The sequence below is a fragment of the Theobroma cacao genome, chromosome 9, assembly GCF_053813885.1.
Source record: "Theobroma cacao isolate CCN51 chromosome 9, ASM5381388v1, whole genome shotgun sequence".
Classification (NCBI taxonomy): domain Eukaryota; kingdom Viridiplantae; phylum Streptophyta; class Magnoliopsida; order Malvales; family Malvaceae; genus Theobroma; species Theobroma cacao.
The window spans coordinates 45,725,856-45,746,481 of record NC_142647.1 but is presented as its reverse complement, the minus strand read 5'-3'; the positions used below and the strand labels follow the sequence as shown (position 1 = coordinate 45,746,481).

General features: G+C 32.9%; 5 protein-coding genes across 8 annotated transcripts; all 5 read left to right on the top strand.

Annotated features, from left to right (window-relative positions):
* The first annotated feature begins 3,726 nt into the window (after positions 1–3,726).
* Positions 3,727–4,829, top strand: LOC18590281 (transcription factor SRM1-like). Its single transcript, XM_007015708.3, has 2 exons — positions 3,727–4,184; positions 4,327–4,829. The coding sequence occupies exons 1-2, from the start codon at positions 3,838–3,840 to the stop codon at positions 4,616–4,618; spliced, it is 639 nt and encodes a 212-aa protein (XP_007015770.3). The 5' UTR covers positions 3,727–3,837; the 3' UTR covers positions 4,619–4,829.
* Positions 4,830–5,553: 724 nt separating this feature from the next.
* VAMP714 (vesicle-associated membrane protein 714) lies at positions 5,554–9,034 on the top strand. 4 transcript variants are annotated; one of them, XR_001929492.2, is made up of 6 exons: positions 5,554–5,992; positions 6,998–7,188; positions 7,635–7,798; positions 8,264–8,593; positions 8,835–8,874; positions 8,967–9,034. XR_001929492.2 is itself a non-coding variant. In XM_007015706.3 (5 exons), the coding sequence occupies exons 1-4, from the start codon at positions 5,776–5,778 to the stop codon at positions 8,352–8,354; spliced, it is 663 nt and encodes a 220-aa protein (XP_007015768.1). In that variant the 5' UTR covers positions 5,554–5,775; the 3' UTR covers positions 8,355–8,389; positions 8,484–8,725. The 4 variants fall into 4 exon arrangements, 2 of the variants coding, with proteins under 2 accessions (XP_007015768.1, XP_007015769.1); XR_001929491.2 differs by having other exon boundaries at positions 8,835–9,034; XM_007015706.3 differs by lacking the exons at positions 8,835–8,874; positions 8,967–9,034 and having other exon boundaries at positions 8,264–8,389; positions 8,484–8,725.
* Positions 9,035–9,896: 862 nt separating this feature from the next.
* On the top strand, positions 9,897–11,932 carry LOC18590279 (capsanthin/capsorubin synthase, chromoplastic-like). Its single transcript, XM_088809840.1, has one exon. The coding sequence runs from the start codon at positions 10,326–10,328 to the stop codon at positions 11,814–11,816; it is 1,491 nt and encodes a 496-aa protein (XP_088665966.1). The 5' UTR covers positions 9,897–10,325; the 3' UTR covers positions 11,817–11,932.
* Positions 11,933–13,047: 1,115 nt separating this feature from the next.
* On the top strand, positions 13,048–17,535 carry ELM1 (fission ELM1-like protein (DUF1022)). The gene is made up of 10 exons (XM_007015703.3): positions 13,048–13,357; positions 13,673–13,896; positions 14,342–14,438; positions 14,950–15,099; positions 15,227–15,353; positions 16,136–16,248; positions 16,346–16,409; positions 16,489–16,582; positions 16,702–16,810; positions 17,038–17,535. The coding sequence occupies exons 1-10, from the start codon at positions 13,175–13,177 to the stop codon at positions 17,137–17,139; spliced, it is 1,263 nt and encodes a 420-aa protein (XP_007015765.1). The 5' UTR covers positions 13,048–13,174; the 3' UTR covers positions 17,140–17,535.
* Positions 17,536–19,484: 1,949 nt separating this feature from the next.
* Positions 19,485–20,626, top strand: LOC18590277 (casparian strip membrane protein 2). Its single transcript, XM_007015702.3, has 3 exons — positions 19,485–19,834; positions 19,917–20,040; positions 20,144–20,626. Exons 1-3 carry the CDS (start codon positions 19,551–19,553, stop codon positions 20,357–20,359), a joined length of 624 nt encoding a protein of 207 aa, XP_007015764.3. The 5' UTR covers positions 19,485–19,550; the 3' UTR covers positions 20,360–20,626.

The following is a 20,626-nucleotide window of genomic DNA, read 5'->3' as shown; positions in this document are numbered from 1 at the left end:
TAAAGACTACATTTATTATTGATAAAGTTAAATATAATTGTAGATATTTATACCATTTTATTTTGCATTTATGAATTTTTTGTATATCCAAATTAATTATTTAAATTTAAATTTAGTAGAATTTGATTGTGATTTTTGAACTTAAATAAAATTATTTTATAAGAAACTTTGAGTAAATTTAAATAAAAGGTAAATTAGATAAGTGTTGAATAATTTCGAAAAAATGAGTATTTGTAAATTGTGAAAGTTTTAACTAAATCAACCTATTTTATTAATTTGAGCTCGACTTAAGTTAAAAACTAAGTCAAATTAGAATATAAATTTTAAATCTTTATACCGTTATAAATAAAAGAAAAAAAGATTTATTTAGTCTTTTTATATTATTTTATTTCAATATAATACAAGTTATTCATTTAAATCTGACTTTAAGTATGAATTTTTTTATACAAAAGGGAAATTCAAACTTAATTTTTGTAAAGAAAATAAATTATTGTACATATTCTAAAATCAAATAATCAAGTAAGAAAATATTTATATATTTTTTAACATCATAAATCTTTTACACTTAAATATTTAGCTTATTAATAAGTTTGTATATTATCTACCCAAATATTTGTATTTCTAAAAAAAAAATCAATTTAATCCTTAAATAGCTCAATTTTGTTCAATTTAATTTCTATAATATACATTTTTATTCAATTTATTTCTTATGATGTGGCATAGATTTTGTTTTTGAAATTTTTTTTCTCAATTTGCCCTGTCAATATTGCCACATGGCATCAACATATCAGCATACTAGTGCCACATGAACACCATATCAGAGCTAACATCATCACTTTTAATGGTAAAATTAAATGTCATTAGGAAAAGTGACTAAATTGGAACAATTATTAAAATTAAGAGATTAAATTGTTTCGATTTTAAACGTAAGAATTAAATTGGATAAAATGCATGAATACAAGGATTTGGTGGGTATATATATATATGTGTGTGTGTGGTTATGTCCCTCCTCCAACGTATAATATCTACCCATTGTGAACCGTCATCAGAAAATGAGAAGTGCGAAAAGGGAGACATAGCCTTGATTATAAATTCTTTGTATTTCTGCTGTGAACAATGACTACCTGAACGAGTTTTAATCTTACTTACATGGACCTCTCTCCTTTCTTCTTTTATTTTTGACGTTAAATCCACATAAAAGGATTGATTCAACACTGTCGGTGATCCCTCATCATTCTTTTTCGAATTCTCTCTCTACCTCAAATAAAATTATAAAAAATGCCTAAACAAATTGAAAATAGAAGACAATAATACCCTTATTGCATATTTGGTTAGCTAAATAGATAGGTATACAATATAATAGCTATTATGTGGAAATAGAATATATTAGTTATAATGTGATTTGGTACGACGAATGAAATATGGTAAGGATAGTTATTATAACTTATTGCGGTGTTTGATAGGTAAAAATATTTTTGAAATAAGAAAGAAATAGAGTATAAAAAGATAAAATACCATTTACTATATATATGATTATTTATTTTTATTTTATATTATTTTTAAAATATTAATAATTATATTTTATAAATTATTAATAATTGATTATTTAAATATTAATATTTTATTAATATTTTAATCATTAATATTTTATTTATAATTTAAAATGTTATTATGATTATTTATTTTTATTTTTAAATATTATTATTTTAAAATTTATTTAAAATATTAATAATTTGTAATTAAATATTAATATTTTATTTATATTTCAGTAATTAATATTTTAAAATATTAATATGTAATTTATAATTTAAATGTTATTATGATTATTTATTGTTATTTTATTTTATTTTTAAATATTTATAATTTATAATTAATTGAAAATATTAATACTTGATCATTTAAATATTAACATTTTATTTATAATTTAAATAATATTATGATTAAAATATTAATAATTTTAATTAATTTTTAATTTTATAATATAATCTTATAATATATTATTAAAAATTTAAACTTTTTTCTTTTTATAATAATATTAATAATTGATAATTTAAATATTAATATTTTATATATAATTTAATCATTAACATTTTATTTACAATTGAAATATTATTATGATTAAAATATAGATAATTTTATGTTAATTTTTATAATATATAATTAAAATTTTAAACTTTTTTCTTTTTTCTTTTTTATAATAATATTAATAATTGATAATTTAAATATTAATATTTTATTTATAATTTAAACATAATATTTTTAAAATATTAATATTTTATTTATAATTTAAATATTATTATGATTCACATATTAATAACTTTAATCAATTTTTAAATTTAAAATATTATGTAATTTTTCAAACTTTTAAAAGACGTTTGGTTCCCAATGTTCAAAGGAATAGCCGTTCCTCTAGAATGGTTATTCCCTAAAATAAGTTAAAATCAAAGAATATTTAATACCAACACTATTCCTTGGAGTATAGAAAACCAAACAAAGGAGCATTTATTCCTTAGGTAGCCATTCCCCCAACTAAATATGTTATTAAAGTTGCAAAAACCAATTCCAATTTCTATGTGAAATGTCTACAGTATCGTTTGATAATTTTAAAAAAATTCCTTTCCGTATCAAATTTTGCCACCAAATGAGTATGTAGCTGATTTTAAGTTAATTGATGATAGATTAAGCAATAAGCGGTGGGCGCAGCCAGTAATGAAGTGCTAACTTCACGGTGAGAAAGAGCTTATCCCAACTGCAAGTTGAGCTTGAGTGATCATCAAGAGCAAAGAGTACTTAATTTTATAATACGCTGAATTTGTAATGAAAAGGGGACCAAAGAGACGCATTAGAATGGAAATATAGGAGAATTTTTTAAAAAAAAAGGCACTGAAAGAAGATCATTCAAACAACTAGATCTCTTCATTTGTCTCCATAATCCTTAAACCGATAAGATTGAATCTAGAATCTCTTCCTTTCGCAGCAATTTAACGTACAAACTAGTAGAGATAAGAGTCTAAAGATGGCTAAGACTTACAACTAATTAAGTCGTATTTTACAACAAGGAAAACAGTATCTTACAACTTCAAAAAATTTTCTGACAACGACTTTTGTTTTGGGGGGGAGGGAGGGTGATCAACAGAGACATTCGTAATTTAATGTTTCATGGCCGCCTAGAATATTCCATGCACACCAAAGATATTTACTATAAAATCCTTTTCTTTTTGGGGACCTTATCTTCTTATTCATGAATAGGGTAAAAAATTATCACTGCCCACTAGATTCCCTAACACGAGGCTTACGCGGACGTTAAAGTCCATGAAACTTTATAAAAAGTTAACCATAAATCAGAATTTGCAGCCTGAGATACGTTTGAGTGGCACTCAATTGGTAGGACAAGTGCTTTTGAAAGTGAAAAGAAGATACTGTCTTTCTAATGTAATCAAGGGGTTTGGGGTTAATTAGTAAAGAAAACCACTTGCTAGAGTGGTTATTAATTTGATCAAAAAAGCTAAAAACATTTTCTAACTTTCCGCCATTTCTGTCTCCGAACAAACAGAACCTGAAACAGTCTGATTAAAAGCAGTTGAAACAAAAAGAGAAGCTTAATTAAAAAGTGATTCCCACCGACATCTGGTTATAAGGCGAAATAAAAATAGTGGCACACCACGACAACGTGTTTAACATGATCTCATCCAAGTCCTTCGAGTCAGAGATTGCCGAAAGTTACGTAATCCAAAACTAAAAACAAAAAATAACGAAGGTCCCGTCTTATAAAACACCCAGCAGCCTCACCTTTTTTGAAATTAAACCAAACCAGACTGAAGACAGCTTAGCTTGGTCATGATCCGAAGCAACAACGATTCCCCGTCGTCCTGGTCTTGGCATCAGGACAAGCTGTTCGAGAGAGCTTTGATTATGTTCCCCGAGGATTCGCCCGACCGGTGGGAAAAAATCGCTGCCCAACTTCCTGGGAAGTCTGCAATGGAGGTTAGGAAACATTACGCGGATTTGGAGCATGACGTTATGGAGATTGAGTCAGGGCGAGTTCAGATGCCGAGTTACGAGGGTGAGTTGGAATCGGCGAGTTGGGTGAACGAGTCAGGCGGTAGTCAGGGTTGGGTTGGATGGAAAAAGGACAGGGAAAGCGAGAGAAGGAAAGGCGTTCCTTGGACTGAAGAAGAACACAGGTTGGTGTTAGCCAACTGTATTTTAAAAAAAAATTTAAATAGTTTTTATTCACTATTATAAATTTCATTTCATTAAAATTTTAATTAACGACATTAAGAGAGACTAATTGTTTTTTTTTTTTTGTTTGATTGGTTCATGTAGACTTTTTCTGATTGGATTACAAAAATACGGGAAAGGGGATTGGAGGAGCATTTCAAGAAACGCGGTCGTATCAAGGACGCCAACTCAAGTAGCAAGCCATGCCCAAAAGTATTTCCTTCGCTTAAACTCGATTACTAAAAAGGATAAGAAAAGGTCTAGCATACATGATATTACAATGGCGGATGACATCACCAATCAAAACGGGGTTGGAACAATGGGTGACCACTCAAGCATTGAACTAATGGATCAATCCAAGTTTTTCAATGAGCAAGGAAGGTCATTTTGGGAATAACAATGGGTTTTTGAGTTCCCCTTTGTCGTAACTTGTAAGGTAGAAAAGGTGAAATGTTTGTGTGTAAATACTAGTGAAAATATAGCATTACCTTCTATAACTATATGACCCTTTGTGTTTTTGCTTCCCTCCTAATGTAACTATTTCTTTTTTGGTCCATCTTAAGTTGTAAAAATTGTTCTAATTTGGTGGAAAGTGAACCCTTTTTTTTTTTCTTCTTATAACTAATTGTGTATTTTATGAACATTATCCATCAATTTAGAATCTTATTTCAATTTTTTTAAAAAAAAATTAAATTTGTAAAACAAGAAATTATATTTTTTTATTTATCTATATCAATGATTGATAGGAGCAAATAAACTCAAACAAGCCATCGGCCAGCATCATTGGGCCCAAAGCCGTTGGAATTTAATACAGCCCATAGAGCTCTTATTAAATGATTTTCGAAATAAGTATCTAAATATGTTAAATCAGTACATTATTATCCTTTTCAATTTTTTCGAATATGAACAAAATCATGTACTTAATTGCTTTCCTAGTAAGAAAATTTTTAGTATTTCTTTCATTATCATGAAAAATACTTTTTATATGAAACAATTTAATAATTAAAATTACAGCACCATAAATTCAATAAATCGACTCATTTGTACTTGATTATAGTTTTTTATTTTTGTAAAAGTTTAAATGAATAAAAATCAAAAGTTATAAAGAAAAACCATAGTTGATTGAAAATAAGAAAATGATTATAATGTAAAATCAATTTTAACTTAATTGTTTTATAGTTAATTAAACAAGAATTTAGGTTCATTTTTTTAATACAGTAGCAGAAATCAAATAATGTAGTGTAATAAAACTAAAGAAAAAAGAAAACTACCACTAAATCAATCATTGAAAAAATACAATAAAAATTTATATTTCAATAAAAAAAAAATAAAGTAATACTGCACCATTACAAACATCGCACGAACCCCAAAAACGGCCGTGGACTTTCCGGTAAGCAAAATTCCCTGTTTGGCTCTACTCCCAAGCAAAGTTGAAAGCTAGCCCCCAAAAATCTTCCATCCCAAACACATCGCCACATCGCTCTTCGATGTCGCCTCCGCCATCCAATTAGCTTCGAAGCCAATAAAATTAAATAATTAGTAAAAAAAATCTTGATGGCGATTCTTTACGCGGTGGTGGCTAGAGGCACGGTGGTTCTGGCGGAGTTCAGCGCTGTGACCGGGAACACCGGGGCGGTGGCACGGCGTATCCTCGAGAAACTTCCGGGGGAGGCCGATTCGAGACTCTGCTTCTCCCAGGATCGGTATATCTTTCATATACTCAGATCCGATGGCCTGAGTTTCCTCTGTATGGCCAACGATACTTTTGGAAGTACGCTTCTTTCGCTTCATTTCACATTTCTTTTTATATTATTTTGGAAATTCTACTTTTTTCGAGCTTTGTTACGAGTTTATATTATTAGGTTGATGATTGAAGTAGTGAACGAGATTTTGGATTCTTTCCGTAAGTTTTTAATATTTGATTCATTCGAAGTCTGTGACTTGAAATTTTTGCTTGATTTTATGTTCTTTTGCAGTGTTGATGTGTTACTTCATTGAAGAATTACCAAGCCATTTTTCATTTAATTTAGCATTGATTTTAGAATATTGCCTAGGATTTAGGAAAACTCAAGGGTATATTTTTTAGCAAATTCATCTGCATGAGTGTTAATTCTTTGTTGCTTTATTAGTAGGTAAGCCATCATGATTTTCACTTGAATTTAACAAAATGAGTTAAAGAGTAGAAGTTAGTTTCTAGCTACCTTAAAGTTTTAACTTTTGCAGATTTTAGTCTCACACTGGTTGTGTCCTATGTTAAATTACTAAACTTATTCTTCTATCCTCTCATGTATTCATTTCCAACACCTTAGGTTTCCCATTAGATGCATTTAACATAGTTGACAGTTTCCATTTGAGGCTAATATTGGAATATCAAACTAACATAGTTGACAGTTTCCATTTGAGGCTAATATTGGAATATCAAACTTTAAACAATCTATGTTCCTTTTTGAAAATTGTCTGCGTTCTTTTTTGTTTGCTGTTGTTTGAGCACTTTTATGTCTTTTTCTCGACAACTGAGATATAATGTAGTATGTTATTCTATGTTATTTTTGTTTCATTATATTTATGTCTAATAGTTACCGTATCTTGTTTTTATACCTTAAGCTTGTGAGCAGTTTCATTACTCTGGATTACTTAACTGTTGGTGCTTAATTTTTCATGGATATTCATTTGTATGCAGCTTTGTCTCCTTGATGGATTGCTTAATTTTCCTTTTTCTAAAATGTAAAGAAAGAGACAACAATCTTTACAAGTCCCTATTCATTATTTTGTGCAGGGAGAATTCCATTTTCATACTTGGAGGATATTCACATGAGGTTCATGAAAAACTATGGCAGAGTGGCTCATTATGCACCAGCATATGCAATGAATGATGAGTTCTCACGGGTGTTGCATCAACAAATGGAGTTTTTCTCCAGTAATCCTAGTGCAGATACCCTCAATCGTGTTAGAGGTGAAGTGGGTGAGGCAAGTATCTTACATTGGCTAGAACTTCATTTTCTGTTCATCTGTTGAATTTCATTTTATATTTTTTTTATCTTGGGCGTGTCATGATGTGCTGATGGGTGCTTTATGTTGCAAATTGACTTACTCTTCATGCTAAGTCAAATACCTTCCTATTTTTGACTGAGCACTTCGTAGCCCTAGGCAATAGTTGTCAGCATGTAATGTCTTGAAAATTCAAATCTGTAGCTCTGATGGAATGTAGAGGTTTTTCAACTTTACAAAGAATATACTAGTGATCTCACTATTATTAGCTAGTTTTTAAGGAGAAAACATGTGGATTGCTCAGCATCTCTTAATAAAATGTTTGTGCTTCTTGTTATCTGTATTTACATCATTGTTATTAATTCAATGGCAGCATATCAAGTGATTACTGTACCCTGAATTTGTGGTGGTTATTTAATTTTCAGATACGTACAATTATGGTGGAAAACATCGAGAAAATACTAGAGAGAGGTGATAGAATTGAGCTTCTTGTTGACAAAACGGCGACAATGCAAGATGGTGCATTTCACTTCAAGAAACAGTCTAAACGCCTTCGTCGAGCTCTTTGGATGAAAAATGCCAAACTCTTGTGAGTACATTCAAATTCTTTTTGTCACTTATTATATTTATGGAAATATAAACAAATAGCCAATTTATGAATCTTCTATCATCTATAATCTTGGAGCAGAAATATGAATGATGGCTTTCCATACTATTAATGCATGTATTGTGTACAAAGCCCACTAATAAAAGGAGTTGGAAAAATTGAGGAAAACATTGCATTGATCTTTGATTATCTATGAAGATATTTTTTTGAACAACGTCAGTGGAGTTGTCACTGATTTTGTCCATTTCTTAGCCTACTTATGTGAAAAATTTGTCAGATTGCAGTGTTAGCTAGTGATCTTATCATCCATGCATGTGAACTGAAATCATCCCAACATCTCAAATTAACTACATGAACCATCCTAATTTGATGTTAAGAGTTGTAATGGCTCACATCGTAAGTGCACGTTCAATGCCACATAAGATACTTATACATCTATGTGTACAGGGCACTGTTGACATGCTTGATTGTTCTGTTACTTTACATAATAATCGCTGCTTGCTGTGGAGGCATCACTCTACCTTCATGCCGATCCTGAGTGGCAGTCTTACTGGTATAAATTTCTGAAGAGGGGTATGCATTTATCTTGAAGAGTATTTGTCCAAGTTTGTCCCTGAGGAGGCTCCTTGCTTTCCAATTCAAGGTTTTGAGGTGTATTTTGAAACAGGGTGTCTATGCTGCTCACGGTTCCAGAAAGACCTGTATGTTTCACAGCTGTTGCTGCGCCTCACCTAGATATTTGTCTTGGAAGAATGAGTTGCCATTCCATTGTTGCAGGTCATCTTTGTATTCTGTAAATGCATGGATTTAGTATCCATTATATTTATTTTTGAGGTTTGATGATAACTGCTTGCTGTAACTTCGTAACATTGTCTGCTTCTTCTCATAAGCATCTGTTCAATCATTTTAGTTCTGGTGTATTTATATTTTCCTTTCTCGTTTGCGCCTCTGTCTCTCTCTCTCTCTTTAATTGTTTTAGTTCTTGGTAAATGTTGACCTTTCTCTCTTTGACTTGCAGTTGCAGAACATGTGGTGCATTATAGCTAGTAGAAATGCAGGTAGGTACTAAAAATCGGGTCAAATTTTCTGTTCTTTTTGTTTTATGTTGGTGACTAGGTTTTAAGATGGTAGTAATATCTAATGGTTACAGGAAACATGTGATATGGATGTTATGAAGTGCTAACTTGTAAAAGTAGATGATGTGATTATTCATGCGAAGCTTGATGGTCTTGTTCTCCTTGGTAAGATATCAAGTAAACCAGTTCTGACTAATGGCTAAAAGGGCAAAAGTGGATATACAGATTTTATTTATTATAGGTCTAGGAAGAATCTCGTGCTATTTATAGCTGTCGATATTTTTTATTTCATGGGATTTAAGCAAGGTTGGAAACGAGCGTAATGCCTAATCTTTCGCTGACATACTGCTAATCATCTATTTAACCTCAAAAGAAAAGTTGTTAATAAGATTTATGAGGTTTGACTATTTGGATCAATTGGAATAATTTATGTGAGCTCTAATAAGTAAAAAGAAAAAATTATTTGTGTGGCGACCTACTCCGAGCCTATTGAGGTGTGGCAAGGGACGGGCTGGGCACATAGATGGAGTGATTGAAAACTAAGCAACCGTACTATTTAATGTGCGCATTGCAATTTGCAACAGTGTTAGGTATGAGGTGGTCACTTGCAGACGCAGTCTCAAGTCTTAACTATTTAAGATGTATATTCATTCATTTGTTCCTCCAGCCAATCACAAGTTTATGACTGCAAATCCCATTCATTCACTAGCAAAAGTAAAGCTTTTTTTTTTTTTTGGAATTTCCATGGTCATCAGTGATTTTTATCCAATCTCCATGTGGCTTGAAAAGAAAAACATTGTTGAAAACGTGAGCATGATGGAGGAATGGAGATTCGAGATTGAAAAGGTTTGCCCCGTAAAATTTAATGTCCTCAGTCCACAAAAAGGCCAGTTAATTGCAGTCCCAGAAACGTTCCGAAGCTAGGAAAGCTAGTAGAGAAAAGAAAGCAGCAGTGGGCAGTGGCTGGGTCCTACTTGCCTAACTCAACCATTAAAGAATTGCATTTCCTGCTTTTCTAACCCATATGCCGAGAAGTTTAACCCAGCAAGCATGTGTAGGTGCCATTCATCTTTATTATGAGTCCAAAGCAACAGAGCTAGCATGAACAGAGCCTAATTTCTGTCAAAATGCCACCAACTCAAACCCCCACCAAGAAGCAATCAGGTAAGTGATCTTCGGTGTTTGGGTGGACTTAAGTTACAGTTTTTGATAATGGAATGTCACAATCAGTCAATTTCCATTAATTTATAGTGTACAAGTGCAACGTTTTGTTTAAATATTGCGACAAAAGCTGGTAGAAACAAAGCATCTTTTAATCCTTGATTTTCCCGGATTTCTCTGTGTCTGTATCTCCTATCTCCGTTTTCCATCAATAACAGTGTTCTTCGCATCCTTGGTAGAAAGACTTCTCCTCTTGCCTTTTCCTCCAACTCATGGGAACCCTTGTTAGGCCATTTTCATCACCTTTTGCAACCAGGAAGGATCATCTACTCTTCCCTTCACCCACTGCTTCATTTCCTTCTGCAAAACCCCATTTAAGAACATCAAGAAGGGCTCATCATGGAATCAACAGCAGCAAGTTTGGTAGCTTCCTCGACCTAAAACCAGAGACGAAACCCAAGTGCTTAGATTTTGATCTTACTTGGTTTAACCCTTCTGATCGGCCTTGCTTTGATGTCATCATTATTGGCACTGGCCCAGGTGGTCTCCGGCTTGCCGAGCAAGTGTCTCGCTATGGAATCAAGGTATGTTGTATTGATCCTTCACCACTTTCGATGTGGCCTAACAATTATGGTGTCTGGGTTGATGAGTTTGAGAGCTTGGGGCTTGGGGATTGTCTGGACAAAACATGGCCTATGACTTGTGTCTATATTGACGATAACATGACCAAGTATTTAGACCGGCCTTACGGTAGGGTCTGTAGGAAGAAACTGAAGACAAAGTTATTGGAGAATTGCGTCTCCAATTCAGTTAAATTCCATAAAGCTAAGGTTTGGAAAGTGAAACATGAGGAGTTTGAGTCGGCTATTGAGTGTGATGATGGTAGTGAGCTTAAGGCAAGCTTAATTGTGGATGCTAGTGGGTTTGCTAGCAGTTTTATAGAGTATGATAAGCCTAGGAACCATGGATATCAGATTGCTCATGGTATTTTAGCTGAAGTTGATAGTCATCCTTTCGATTTGGATAAGATGGTCCTCATGGATTGGAGAGATTCCCATTTGGGAAATGAACCTTATTTACGAGCTAACAATTCAAAAATTCCAACTTTTCTATATGCAATGCCATTTGATTCAAGCTTAATATTTTTGGAAGAGACATCTCTGGTTAGTCGGCCGGTGCTATCTTATATGGAGATTAAGAAAAGGATGGTAGCAAGGCTAAGACATCTAGGAATTAGAGTTAAGACAGTGATAGAAGATGAAAAGTGTTTGATTCCAATGGGTGGTCCTCTCCCTAGAATCCCTCAAAATGTGATGGCTATAGGTGGGATTTCTGGGGTAGTCCATCCCTCAACGGGGTACATGGTGGCTCGGACAATGGCTTTAGCCCCGGTCGTGGCTGAAGCGATTGCAGAATGTCTTGGTTCAACAAGAATGATTAGAGGAAGGCCACTTTATCACAAAGTATGGAATGGATTGTGGCCAATCGAGAGGAGATGTACAAGAGAATATTGCTGTTTTGGTATGGAAACTCTATTGAAGCTTGACTTGAAGGGAACTAGGGGTTTCTTTCAAGCTTTCTTTGATCTGGATCCTTACTTTTGGCATGGGTTCCTCTCCTCAAGGCTCTCTCTTACGGAACTTGCTTGGCTTAGCGCCTCTTTGTTTGGACATGCCTCAAATCCTTCCAGGCTTGATATTGTTTCAAAATGCCCTGTCCCTCTGGTTAGAATGTTGGGAAATCTGGCTCTAGAAACCATTTAGTGACGGAACATTGAAGAATGATGGCAAGTTTTTCGTTTAGGGTCTTGCTGATTCCTGTTTTCTTGCTTTCTTTCCTTTCTTTCTCCCTTCTTTTAATGAAGTCAAATTTGTAAGAATGGTTGTAGTAATCAAGATGCAGCATCAAAATACGACCCTATCTCATGAGATTATTCTGTAAAAAATAAGTTACTGATGTGAACTGTAAACGTTGCAAAAATAATTTCTTTCAATGCCCTTCAGAGTCTTTCTAACTCTCCATGGCGGATCAGGTCGGTCATTAAGGTTTTTTGGCTGTCTTTGCCACCATTAGGCTGTAGCATTCCTTACAGCAATGCCCATGAGCACCTCTTTCATGGTCATTGACGCATCGGCATTAAGCTGCCAACATATATTTTCTTTCTATTGCATTTCTGTTCATATAAAATTTTGAATAATTCCACACGATTTATGATTGTAATCGAATAATAACAATAACAAAAATAAGAATTATAGTTAATAATTTGATATATTTCTTATCTATCTCACTGAAACCTTTGACTATCAAAATGACGCTTTAGCACGTCAGCTAAACAACTACTTGAATCCGATTGCTTGTTCTTTTAACAGAACCCATAACGGCTTAATGCTATTATAACTTAAAACCATTTACTTATTCTTTTTATTTAGTTAAAGATTAATTATTTACTCAAAAATTAATAAATTTTTATTTTTTTACTACATTAATCAAATCCTTATATTTTAATTTTAAATAAATAAATCTTTAAAACTAAAGATTGGATTAATTAAAATTAATTAATCTTTAATCATATGATTAAGTTTATTTGATTCAAAATAAAAATTCTTGATATTTTTAATTGAATGTAATAAAAATAAAATTTTATTTATTTTTTTAATAATTTTGAAGTTTTTAAAATTTTATAATAACTTTATATAATTAATAAAGGGGATTTCACTTAAGTTCTACCATTTAATTAAAATTAAGTTTGAGTTCATATTGACTATGTTCTCTCATCTTTGTCCATAGATAATCATTTTTTGGGTTCTACCTAGATATTTTTAATCTAAATTAAATTATTTTTTAAACAAATTATTATATATTGCGTAATTTTTAAGTCATACAGGTTTAAAAATATAAAATTGCTAATCCTTATTGAGAAAAAAAGACTTTAATAAAAAATAAAAGAAAGTAAAAAGAAAATTGAAATTAGATTATAAAAGGAAGTTAGTAAAAACACACTTGCAGTTGCCACAGCCAACGAAGCAATCATCTACTTTTCTTCTTCTTCTTATTCTTCAATCACTCCCGTCCCTATTTTGTTCTTAATATTTGGAATTAGGGTTTTTTGACTCAGAATCCCATGAGACCAATACGGCTGCCGGAACCGCCTAGCCCCACGATGGGCATGCCGGAGATCTTCGAAGGCGGTGCGTACAACGTAGTTAGACGCGCCGTTGTCATTGGAAACGGTTCACCTGGATCCGAGAACCAGAGTATCGGGTTGGTCCGAGCTCTCGGGTTATCCGGCAAGCATGTTCTTTATGTAAGTCCATTCAAAGGCCCCCCCCCCCCCCCCCCCCCAAAAAAAAAAAAAAAAAAAGAAAGAATCAATTTTTTGTTTTACTTTATATTCTGCTAGTCTTACGTGAATGCTATAGCATTGCTCTTTAAATTTGGAGGGTTACTTTCTTGCTATTAATTACTATAAATTTGTCAAATATTTACTGGAAAAATATTTGCTTTTATGTTGATTTTAGAACTAGTCTCTAAATTACTGCTATATGATTAATTGATAATCCATTATTTTCGGTTGTTTATAATATTTTTTATTTTAATTTTATGTTATACTGATACGCAGCGAGTTACGAGGCCAAGAGGAGGAATAAATGAGTGGCTTCATTGGCTCCCCGTTAGTCTTCACAAAAAGTTGGATTACCTCATCCGGCTGATTCGAATTTACTCCCGAGGAGAGAAACTTGTGCCTTTACGTTCAGAAAATGGTGGTGTTAGTGTTGGCTTGGCATCTGTTTTAGAAGCTGATGTTAAGCAGATTGTAACCATGGCCCGTGAAACTTGTGAAAAGTACTTCTTTTTCAACATTTGGCTATTGAAAATTCTTCTATATATCAAGCCTTGGTAGTTTTTAATGAAAGATATGCCTGCATTTATTGTGTTTTGATTTTTCCTAGTTTTTTCCTCATATGGATAGTGCAAGAGTATTGGCTAACTAGCTTTAATCGAATGGTATAGAAACATAAAATTTCTATCTGGCAGAGTTGTTTCCGTTTTTAGATAGCATAGTCACCCTTTAAAGTCGTGGGATCACATTAAAATTTAGTATACTTTCTTATATTTTTGATGAATGTCATGGGACCTGAATTCACACCTTAACGGTAACAGATAGTGGTATTTTATCATTTTGTTAATAATTTCAATGCATGTTTAACAAATTAAAGTATAAAATCCGGCATCTTTTGTTGGATTATTTTGTTTGGGTACTTATGAAAATTATTTGATAAATTTTCAGGGATGGTCCTTTGTTGGTTGTTGCGTCTGGCAGAGACACTATTTCTATTGCAAGTTCTATAAAACGTTTAGCCTCTGAGAATGTATTTGTCATTCAGGTTTGTATTGGACCTTAAATTTGTTTCAACTTACACATTCTGTATTTCGTATCAGCAGTTGCTTTATTTTTGATTTATGGATATGCCCCTAAAAAGAGAAGAAAATTTTTTTTCCACCCCCTCCATTACGGTGATATAATCAATTTGTCATGAAAGTTGATAATTGTGAGCTTAGAATGAGCCTACTAGAAATAATTAAGATTGAAAATTGCATTATTCAAAAGAATAGTACTTAAGAAACTTCTGCCCCGTGTTGAAAAAGTTATAAATTTTTATTTGCAAAAATCTTGTTCTATCTTGTATCTATGCAGTATCTACTACCTATCTTTCTCTCTCTCTTTTGTGCTTGTGCCATCCTTAGTTGCTTTCAGTCTTGTAGTCTAACATCAGTTAAATCTTTCGTTAATTGTTACATATTGTGATTTAACTGTTTTGGCGTGTTTCCAGAGTTTGATAACATTATTCAATTGAATATTTAAACATCATTATTTGCAATTTCTTTAAATTGCAGATACAACATCCTAGGTCACAATTGAATAGGTTTGATTTGGTCATTACCCCTCGTCATGACTTCTATCCTTTAACCCCTCAAGCACAAGAGCAGGTTCCTCGGTTTCTTCACAGATGGATTACCCCTTGTGAACCTCCTGATGGGCATGTGGTATGTATTGTGAGTCTATATTACAAAATTTTATTTGCTTGGTATTAGGAACCCCATCTTTGGTTAAATTATTAGTTTCTGTCTACTACTAAAGGTTGGTATGTTTTTAACTTTTTTCTCACATCAGGTACTCACTTTGGGAGCTCTACATCAAATTGATTCTGCTGCACTCCGTAGTGCAGCTGCTGCATGGCATGATGAGTTTGCACCTCTGCCTAAGCCCTTACTGGTGGTTAACATTGGCTGGCCTACAAGTAATTTTTTATCTTGCTTTGAGACTCTGATGTTTTATTTAGCCCTCTGGAATTTGCTCTGATTATTGATGTCTGCATGCCACAATGGTTGGAGGTTGCTACTCTTCTGCATTTTTATGTTATAAATATGGACAATGGGTTTGTCTGATCATATCTTATGCATATTATATAGACACCTCTTAATGAGTCAAGTACATAAATATCATTCTTGGAGCATGCCACTAATTTCAGTTTTGTTAATCCCACTGTTAGATTTCATGCTCTATATATAGAGATCATGCATACAAAATTTCAAATTAATTAAAAATGCATAGCTATTTTTTGACAATATAAAATTTCTGCCATTTAATGTATATTGTCAAAGAGGGTATTCACAATCAATGTGATATAAATATTAGATTGACTTTAAAATTTATGTGCATGATGAACAATATATCATTGTTAAATCTAACAGTTGGCTTCTTAAAATGTTATTCCTTCAAAAAGTTATAAAAGGTGTGTAGAACCTTTTAATTTTACACCATTGTAACTTGATATATATATATATATATATATTTAAGCAACTCCCTGATTCTGAATGTTTTATATGGTTGCAATACTTTGTAAACTCTCCTTAGGTTGTACTATTTTTGACTATGGAAAAGAAATGACTTGGAGCAGGGCCTCTTTATCTGCATTTTGTAGTTATATACTGGAATGAAGATTCTTTTTCTTCAATCTGTTATTGCTTTTTGCTCTCTGCCTAAATGTAATATGTGTATGTTTATCTGCTGCCTTTGCAGGGCACTGTCGATATGGTGCAGATCTTGCAAAGCAGTTAACTGCTTCACTTCTCAGTATACTTACAAGCTGTGGGACTGTCCAAATATCTTTCTCCAGTAGGACACCTGAAAAGGTTTTAATAAATAACAATTTCACTCATAATTTCTTTCTTATTTTTCTTCTATGATGACTAATATTTTGTAGTTTTAACCCACAAATTTTGCCGTCAGGTATCAAAAGTAATTGTCAAAGAACTTGCAGATAATCCAAAAGTTGACATCTGGGATGGTCAAGGTATATTCAGTTGGTTCAATTTAATTTACAAGTAAAATACAGGGCATCTCTAATGGGTACTTAATATGATGACATTCAGAACCAAATCCACACATGGGGCATTTAGCTTGGGCTGATGCTTTTGTCATCACAGCAGATTCAGTCAGTCTGATAAGTGAGGCTTGCAGTACTGGGTATGACCAAGAAAAACTTTATCATTCTTGACTGATGTTTTAGAACACATTGAACTTTCTGGGATGTTTATTCTATTCAGTGAAATACCAAGTTATCAATCACTATTGGTTTCATGCAGGAAACCTGTCTATGTTATGGGAGCTGAGTGTTGTAAATGGAAATTATCGGACTTCCATAAATCCTTGAGGGAACGAGGAGTGGTTCGGCCATTTACAGGTTCTGAAGATGTAAGTAAATATACAATGGCACGTTTTGATTTCCTTTTGTTTCATCCTGTTAGCTTTTGACACAGTTTCAGGAGACTGGATGAATCATGTTTACACCTGATCACCAGGCTGAACTGAACCTAATTCCTAATTCAGTTTCTGTTCCCTCCATTATAACTGGAATAGATGGAGTAATGAATTTCCTTTGGGATTAATTATATGAATTAATTTCTTTGTTCGTCTTTTAGATTGCAGAAAGCTGGAGCTATCCTCCCCTCAATGACACAGCAGAAGCAGCAAATCGGGTGCATGAAGCACTTGCTGAGCGTGGGTGGAGAGTTCGACCATAATGAAGGTGTTGATAATTGTTGTTGTAAACACACTGTTGATTTTCATCTTCTTTGAAAGTTGCAGCCTTCAAAAATTGGGTTTGTTCAATAGCACATAAGGAAACACCAGCTTTAAGCATCATAGCTTTAAATTCATTCTTTCCCCATCAGGGATTCTCAAATATGACACGTGGAATAAAGCCTTAGCTATTTAGAGCGGCTTGTAAAGTATGAAGAGCGGGGCATGCTTCTTTTTTCACAGCGGTACTTGTATACCTTTTAGAGGCTGGGTTTGGTAAATGTTTTGTCTCGAGTATATATATATATATTTTTTTGTAAATTAAACTTTACTGAGTTTGATTTACACACCTGAAATACAGATCTGATATAATGAAATTTGACCACACGTGATGCTAACGTCTCTCTCTTGTAGTTATATTCATTTTTCTTCTTCCTTCTCTCATTTTCCATTTTTCTTTGCCAAATGAAAGGGTGTCTTTATCACGGGCAGGGAATACAATCACAGGTTAACTATGAAGCAATGCTGGGACCATTTTTATCTGATAATTTTTGTTTGTTTGTTTCTTTATATTTTGGTTGTTGAATTTGATAGATCTGCTTCATGACAACATTCATACTCCTTCATACTGTTCCATTATGGGATAACTTCAAAATCATTTTTGTCGAGTCGCCGGGTAGCCCAGATGAATGGTCTGCAGGTGTTTGAGCTACATTATGACTTTGCTTGCTCAAGAACAATCCCAGTAGTTTCCACATATTAATCTCCTTGAGTGGACCATTAAATTGTTCTCATTCAAGGAGCTGGAAAGTAAAGAAATCTTCTGTAAATTTGCTGAGAAACATTAATATCGCCTGTGATGAAATTGTGTTGGTTTACGTGTAGGATCTAATATAGGTTTCGAGTATTCGAGTGTCAATGTGAAAGTATGGGATCATGGAGTAAATGCAGAAAAACCTAGAGAAAATACTTTGAAATATTGAATTTTTATTTAAAAGTTTCTGATATTAATAATATATAGAAGGTGGATTGGATGCAATATTCCCTTCAACCTTGACAGTGACTCAGATTCTGCCAGGAGATACTGATTGATTTGGACAACTAAGAGCGACTACTCACGTATACCTTTGATTTCAGGAAAGAACACTGGAATGATATAATAATTGACTAGCTTAGTGCATGTTGATTGAGGAACTGAATGAGGGTCCTGCAAGTTTTATAGTGATTCTTTTCAGATGTATGATCTCAGGAATGAAATACATTTGAACACATTCACTTGGAATCACTAGGTCATACAACTACTCCCTCAAAACTGATTGGGTACATTTGATGCTTAATGTCTCAACTAAGATCCTTCGGCAAAAATAATGATACTAGAATATGGTGTTTGGTGCCTCATTGTGAATAGGAAGGTGATAACCATGAAAATAATATTACAATGTTTATTATATATGAGAAAATTCTGAAAAAGATCATATTGTAGTATTTGGTTTTGAAGCACTTTATAAGAAATGTAATGTTAATTTATATAATTATAATTTATGAAAAATACAAATTTAATTAACTTTCTTTCTTTTTAATGTAAATTTATAAATTTTCAAATTTTATCTCTTAAAATAATAAATAATAACATAACAAAAATTAGATTATATTTGAATACTAATTATTCAAATTTTGAAATATGTGAAGTTGTTAAACTTTATTTTTTGTAGTGATACCTAGAACTATATAATTTTTTTGAAAGATTATAGTTCTAGGTCCGGTGGTACCTAGAACTATATAATAATTATATATTGTTTTGTAATAATGCCTAAAATTATTACAAGAATAATAAAAAACATTTTCCAAATAGTTTTCTGATTTTTTTGTCATTGAACTTCTTGGGCTGATTTTTTTTCCTTTTTTTTTTAAATGAATAGCAAATGATTTTGGTAATAGAAGTAGTACATAGTAATATTATTTTATTTTTTACAATTAATTTCCTCTTAACTGGTAGTGCTAATCATTATGAATGTAAATAATGAAAAAGAAAAAGAAATTATAAATATGTATAAATGATAAGTTAGAGCTAAAGTGAGAAGACAAAAATGGTAACATTCTCGTAATAATATTTTATACCAAATATGAAAATGTGATACCACTGGACTAAGTTTTCCTTAACATTTTCGAATGAATTTATTGGAAGTGGAGCAAGTTAAACCTGGCAACAACTCCATCGTACATTTAAAATGAAATCAAATTAATGAATCCAAGATATCTAACCCACCAATTATTTTTTTTGTCCTTTACTTTGATCTCCTATATAACACAGTATCTTGTTAGGTCTATCCATATCCAATCTTCCTTTTTGGTCTTCCAGGAAACATCTCCCTGATTCTCATTCCTCACCTGTAATCTCTACAAGCTTATCCTAATGGAGACAGACAGGAGTGGAGAGACAGCAATCAACATTATTCCGGGGACAAAGGCCAACGGTAAAGGAAAAGCCCCCGTAGTAGTCTCTTCAACAAAAGCTGTGGAACAACCAAAAGGAGGATTAAAAAAAGGCATTGCCATTTGTGACTTCCTGTTAAGGCTCTGTGCCATTGGAGCTGCCTTAGGTGCCACTGCCACCATGGGGACTACCGCTGAGACTCTCCCTTTTTTCACACAGTTCTTACAGTTCCAGGCTCAATATAACGATATTCCAGCTTTTCAGTGCGTTTTCATTTGGCCTATATATATATAGTAATCAAAGAACATTACTTTATCTGATGTATTGCTTAATTAATTTATGCAGGTTTTTCGTGATAGCGAATGCAATAGTTGCGGGGTATCTTCTCCTCTCCTTGCCATTCTCCATTATCTGCATCATTCGTCCTTATGCAACAGCGCCAAGGCTCCTCCTTGTCATCTTTGATACAGTAAACTATAGCTATTTATATCTTTTATCTCCAAAATCTCTTGCTTTTGCATGTAGAGCAGTTACTGTAATATATAAAAACATTCCTGGATTAATCGTTGCAGGTGATGGCGGGTCTAACTATAGCTTCAGCTTCAGCTTCTGCTTCTATTGTGTATTTGGCTCATTATGGAAACCCCAACACAAATTGGCTTGCTATTTGCCAGCAGTTTGGAGACTTTTGCCGGAGTGTAAGTGGAGCTGTGGTGGGTTCCTTCATAGCAGGAGCCATCCTCATGGTCATAATCGTGCTCTCCGCTTTTGCTCTCAAACGAAGCTGAGAAGCAAAACAGCAAAAGAAACTAAAGTACTTAATTACTCTTCCCATGTAGCATATTGTACTGCTTTACTATTGAAGTTTGAAAAAATACTTTTTCTGTATCCATTGGCTTGTGAGTCGTTTGTGGTGTCAAACCATAGGGGTGGAAGCTATTGAATAATTGGCTTTTGGTGTAATTAATGTATGTTCATTTTATTGTAATGTTGCATTACACTTTTCGCTGTACAAAACTCTTTGTAAAAATTGACAGCCGCATTTAATGTTTCAA

Bases quoted from the DNA above. Each gene is read 5' to 3' on its own strand.
- LOC18590281 (XM_007015708.3), top strand. From the start codon at position 3,838: ATGATCCGAAGCAACAACGATTCCCCGTCGTCCTGGTCTTGGCATCAG. The intron at 4,185-4,326 runs GTTGGTGTTAGC...TGGTTCATGTAG, and splicing joins TGGACTGAAGAAGAACACAG to ACTTTTTCTGATTGGATTAC.
- VAMP714 (XM_007015706.3), top strand. From the start codon at position 5,776: ATGGCGATTCTTTACGCGGTGGTGGCTAGAGGCACGGTGGTTCTGGCG. The intron at 5,993-6,997 runs GTACGCTTCTTT...TATTTTGTGCAG, and splicing joins GGCCAACGATACTTTTGGAA to GGAGAATTCCATTTTCATAC. The intron at 7,189-7,634 runs GCAAGTATCTTA...TTTAATTTTCAG, and splicing joins TTAGAGGTGAAGTGGGTGAG to ATACGTACAATTATGGTGGA.
- LOC18590279 (XM_088809840.1), top strand. From the start codon at position 10,326: ATGGGAACCCTTGTTAGGCCATTTTCATCACCTTTTGCAACCAGGAAG.
- ELM1 (XM_007015703.3), top strand. From the start codon at position 13,175: ATGAGACCAATACGGCTGCCGGAACCGCCTAGCCCCACGATGGGCATG. The intron at 14,439-14,949 runs GTTTGTATTGGA...TTTAAATTGCAG, and splicing joins AGAATGTATTTGTCATTCAG to ATACAACATCCTAGGTCACA. The intron at 15,354-16,135 runs GTAATTTTTTAT...CTGCCTTTGCAG, and splicing joins TAACATTGGCTGGCCTACAA to GGCACTGTCGATATGGTGCA.
- LOC18590277 (XM_007015702.3), top strand. From the start codon at position 19,551: ATGGAGACAGACAGGAGTGGAGAGACAGCAATCAACATTATTCCGGGG. The intron at 19,835-19,916 runs GTGCGTTTTCAT...TAATTTATGCAG, and splicing joins AACGATATTCCAGCTTTTCA to GTTTTTCGTGATAGCGAATG. The intron at 20,041-20,143 runs GTAAACTATAGC...TAATCGTTGCAG, and splicing joins TCCTTGTCATCTTTGATACA to GTGATGGCGGGTCTAACTAT.